The 4,657-nt window shown below is 41.1% G+C and overlaps 1 protein-coding gene across 1 annotated transcript; it reads right to left on the reverse strand.

Annotated features, from left to right (window-relative positions):
- Nucleotides 1-1,310: 1,310 nt before the first annotated feature.
- LOC138901682 (uncharacterized) lies at nucleotides 1,311-2,835 on the reverse strand. The gene is made up of 3 exons (XM_070189463.1): nucleotides 2,376-2,835; nucleotides 1,889-2,168; nucleotides 1,311-1,542 (listed from the first exon to the last, which is right to left on the reverse strand). Exons 1-3 carry the CDS (start codon nucleotides 2,833-2,835, stop codon nucleotides 1,311-1,313), a joined length of 972 nt encoding a protein of 323 aa, XP_070045564.1.
- Nucleotides 2,836-4,657: the final 1,822 nt, after the last annotated feature.

Raw genomic sequence — 4,657 nt, forward strand, 5'->3', positions numbered from 1 at the left:
TATGCAATGATGGAGGCAGTGCTTAGCCTCATGCAAAGAATGGTGGAGATAATGCTTAGTCTCATGCAAGGGAAGGCAGTGCTTAGCTTTATGCAATGATGGAGGCAGTGCTTAGCCTCATGCAAAGAATGGAGACAATGCTTAGTCTCGTGCAAGGGAAGGCAATGCTTAGCCTTATGGAATGATAGAGGCAGTGCTTAGCCTCATGCAAATAATGGAGACAATGCTTGGTCTCATGCAAGGGAAAGCAATGCTTAGCCTTATGCAATGATGAGGGCAGTGTTTAGCCCTATACAGGAAGAGTAACGATTAAATGTGAGAGGGAAAATGATTCTTAGCTTGACGCGTTTGTGCTTGGCGACTTTTGTTGGTGTGAAGATAGTGATCTTATTGTATGTATATATTTGCGGACGTGCTTGTTATGTTCATTGTGCCTGCATACAAAGAAATATTGTGAGTTGTGGGAGAAAGGTTGGTTCGTGCCTTCAATTCTTCATTTTATCTTGAGGTCTTATTTGAGTTACCCTGGGTAACGTCTGGCTACTACAGAAAATGAAATTTTCGGAAAATGCATTTGTGATGAGTCATTTATATAAAAATGCAGTTTGTTCAAAATGTGTGATGATACAAATAATGTTTGAATCAGAGACTATGACATGTTTTGAGACATTGCAACCTACTCAACTCGGAATTTTGAAGACCCTCCTCAAAATTCTGCCCTAGTTTAATGCCTACTTCTGGCAATACTTTTCTTGGTGATCCTTGACATAATGAGATTTGACAAACTCAAAATCTTGCCTCAGTTTCTGACCATAGAGGGGAAGGAAGATTTTATTATGATGTGACCGAACCCACAGGCTGTCTACGTACCCCCTCTTAAATAGGAATCAGGTCAAGCGTAGTTTAGGTTACATCAAATAGAAAGTGCAAACATAGTCTTAAATATAATATCTCTTGACTGCTTGCAAATTGATAGGTTTTGGCCAGATCTTTCCATCCATTTCTGCGGGTATAAGCACTCCTCCTGTTAGTACTCGGTGAACCATGTAAGGGCCTTGCCAGTTGGGTGAGAATTTCCCCTTTGCTTCATCCTGATGTGGGAAGATTTGCTTTAACACCAATTGCCCCGGTGTGAATTTCCTTGACTTGACCTTTTTATTGAAAGCCCTTGCCATTCTGTTCTGGTAGAGTTGACCATGGCACACTGCATTCATTCTTTTACCATTAATGAGAGCTAGTTGTTTGTACCGTGTCCGTACCCATTATGCGTCACTGAGCTCGGCTTCTTGTATAATTCTTAAGGAAGGGATCTATACTTTGGCAGGGATAGCAACTTCGGTACCATAGACCAGTAAATAGGGAGTTGCCCCAGTTGATGTACGAATTGTGGTGCAGTATTCGAGAAAAGCAAATGGTAGCTTTTCATGCCATTTTCTGTAGTTGTCCACTATTTTCCTTAATATCTTCTTGATGTTCTTGTTGGCGTCTTCTATTGCTCCATTCATTTGCGACCTGTATGCTGTAGAATTTTGATGCTTGATCCTGAATGTTTCACACCTAGCTTTCATCAGGTTACTGTTGAGATTGGCGGCATTGTCAGTAATGATTGACTCGGGCACTCCGAATCGACAAAGAATGCGATCTCGGACAAAATCTGCTACGACCTTCTTAGTCAGAGTCTTATAGGATGCGACTTCAACCTATTTTGTGAAGTAGTCTACGGCCACCAAAATGAACCTGTGTCCGTTTGAAGCAGCGGGTTCAATTGGTCCGATGACATCCATGCCCCAAGCAGAGAAAGGCCAGGGTGAACTCATTGCATTGAGTTTGTTGGGCGGTACTCGTATCATATAATCATGTATCTGCTTCCATAGTCATCCAGAAATACCCCACTCTTAATATCTTCTTGGCCAAAATGAAATCGTACATGTGAGGTCTGCAAGTTCTAGCATGTATCTCTTCGAGTAATCTAGATGCTTCCTTGGCATTGACACATCGCAGTAATCCCAAATCAGTAGTCCTTCTATACACAGTTCCCCCGCTTTGAAAGAAATGGCTGGACAATCTTTGAAGTGTGCGCTTCTGAGTGTGTGTAGCATTCTCTAGGTATTCTCCCTTTTCCAGGTATTCCTTGATGTCGTGGAACCATGGATTTTTGTCGAACTCCTCTTCAACATGAGCACAATAGGCTGGCTGCTAATGAATTCCTATTGGGATAGGGTCGATGAAATTCTTGTCTGGATGTTGTATCATGGAAGACAAGGTAGCTAATGCATCTGCGAACTCGTTCTAAATCCTCGGAATATGTTTGAATTCTATCTTTGTGAATCTCTTGATCAACTCGTGTACACAGTGTAAGTATAGCAATATTTTACTGTTCTTAGTAGCCCATTCTCCTAGTACTTGGTGTACCAATAGATCAGAATCTCCGATTACCAGTAACTTCTGAACGTTCATGTCAACGACCAACCTGAGTCCGAAGATGCAGGCCTCATATTCTGCTATATTGTTTGTGTATTTGAACCTGAGTTTTGCGGATACCGGGTAATGTTGACCGGTTCCTGATACTAAGATAGCTCTGATGCCCACTCCCTTGAAGTTTGCTGCTTCGTCGAAGAACATCCTCCAACCATTGTATGCTTCGGTAATATCTTCACCTACAAATGACATATCCTCGTCGGGAAAATATGTATTTAGTGGTTCATATTCTCCATCTACGGGATTCTCCGCCAAGTGATCAGCCGATGCTTGCCCCTTGACTGCCTTCTGAGTTACATAGATGATGTCGAACCCATTTAGCAATATCTTCCACTTTGCTAACTTACCCGTAGGCATGTGTTTCTAAAAGATGTATTTTAGTAGATCCATCCTTGATATGAGATATGTAGTGTACGTATAGAAATAATGTCTCAACTTCTGGGCTATCCATGTCAGAGCACAACAGGTGCGCTCCAACAAAGAGTAACGGACCTCGTAAAGCGTGAAAATTTTGCTCAAATAATATATCGCTTTCTCTTTCCTCCCAGTTTCGTCATGTTGTCCTAGAACGCAGCCAAAGGCTCTATCCAACATGGACATATAAAGCAGTAGAGGTCTTCCTGGTTCTGGCGGGACCAACATGGGCGGTTTAGATAAATACTCTTTGATTTTGTCGAAGGCTCTTTGGCATTCTTCAGTCCAGCTTGTTACAACATCTTTCCTCAGTATATTGAAGATCGACTCACATATCATTGTTGATTGTGCTATAAAATGGATGATATAATTGAGGCATCCTAGAAAACTCATCACATCCTTCTTATTCTTTGGGTGGCAAGCCCTGGATAGCTTTGATTTTTGACGGGTCTAACTCAATACCTCGGCGGCTGACGATGAAACCTAGAAAATTTCTCGTAGGGACTCCAAAGGCATATTTTGCGAGGTTCAACTTCAAATTGTATTTTTGAAGTCGGTCGAAAAACTTCTTCAGGTTTGCTATGTGATCTGAGCTCCTTTTGGATTTGATGATAACATCATCCACATACACCTCTATTTCCTTGTGTATCATATCATGGAATATAGTCATCATGACCCTCATGTAGGTAGCCCCAGCATTATTCAAACCAAACGACATCATTTTGTAACAATATATCCCTCATGGTGTGATAAAGGCGGTCTTTTTGGCATCCTCTTCGTCCATCCAGATCTGATGATATCCCGCGAAGCAATACACAAACGATTGGAGCTCATGTTTTGCACAGTTGTTGATCGATACATGTATCTTAGGCAATGGGAAATCATCCTTGGGACTTGCTCTATTCAGATCTCGATAATCGACACATGCCCTAACTTTCCCATCTTTCTTCGGAACTGGCACAATGTTGGCTAACCAGGTCGGGTATTAGACCACTCAAAGAGACTTGGCTTTGATTTGCTTGGTGACCTCCTTATTTATCTTCAGACTCACATCTGGATTGAACTTTCTGAGCTTCTGCTTTATCGGTAGACACATGGGATTGGTAGGTAGCTTGTGAGCTACTATGGATATGATCAACCCAGTCATATCATCGTAGGACCATGCAAAGATGTCCTCATATTCCCTTAGGAACCTAATATACTCTTCCTTTTCTGACGGTGATAGATGAATTCTTATATGAGTTTCCTTCACTGTTTCAGAATCCCCTAAGTTAACGACCTCAGTTTCCTCCAAATTAGACTTTGGTTTGTATTCAAAGTTCTCTACTTCTTTGAAAATTTCCTCAGGTATTATATCATCTTCCAGATCTCCTGAATCACCGTCCTTATGTTGCGTTGTCTCATTACATGTCACAGTCGTAAGTTTATCAGGATATGTAATAATTATGCTGAAAGAATGTAGAAAGATTATCATAAATACGAAAAACAATAATGCATTGATTAAACTTTTAAAAATGTCAACAAATACAACTTGATGACTCAAGTAATTATTTCAAAAAAAAATACTGAAAATGTTTTAAATGCTCAAAACAATTTGAAAATAAGCCATGCTAATTTGCTAGGCTACCCAGGAACTCGGCGAGCCCGGGATGGTACGGCGGTCCAGTTCTTGAGAATAGCTCCTTCTCCCACTGTTTGAATGGTAAGGTCTTCCTCCTCATCCTCCTCCTCCTCAACAATTGCACTGCAGTCCATGTATTCTTCA

This window comes from Nicotiana tomentosiformis, chromosome 11 (genome assembly GCF_000390325.3).
Source record: "Nicotiana tomentosiformis chromosome 11, ASM39032v3, whole genome shotgun sequence".
NCBI classification, from domain to species: Eukaryota; Viridiplantae; Streptophyta; class Magnoliopsida; order Solanales; family Solanaceae; genus Nicotiana; species Nicotiana tomentosiformis.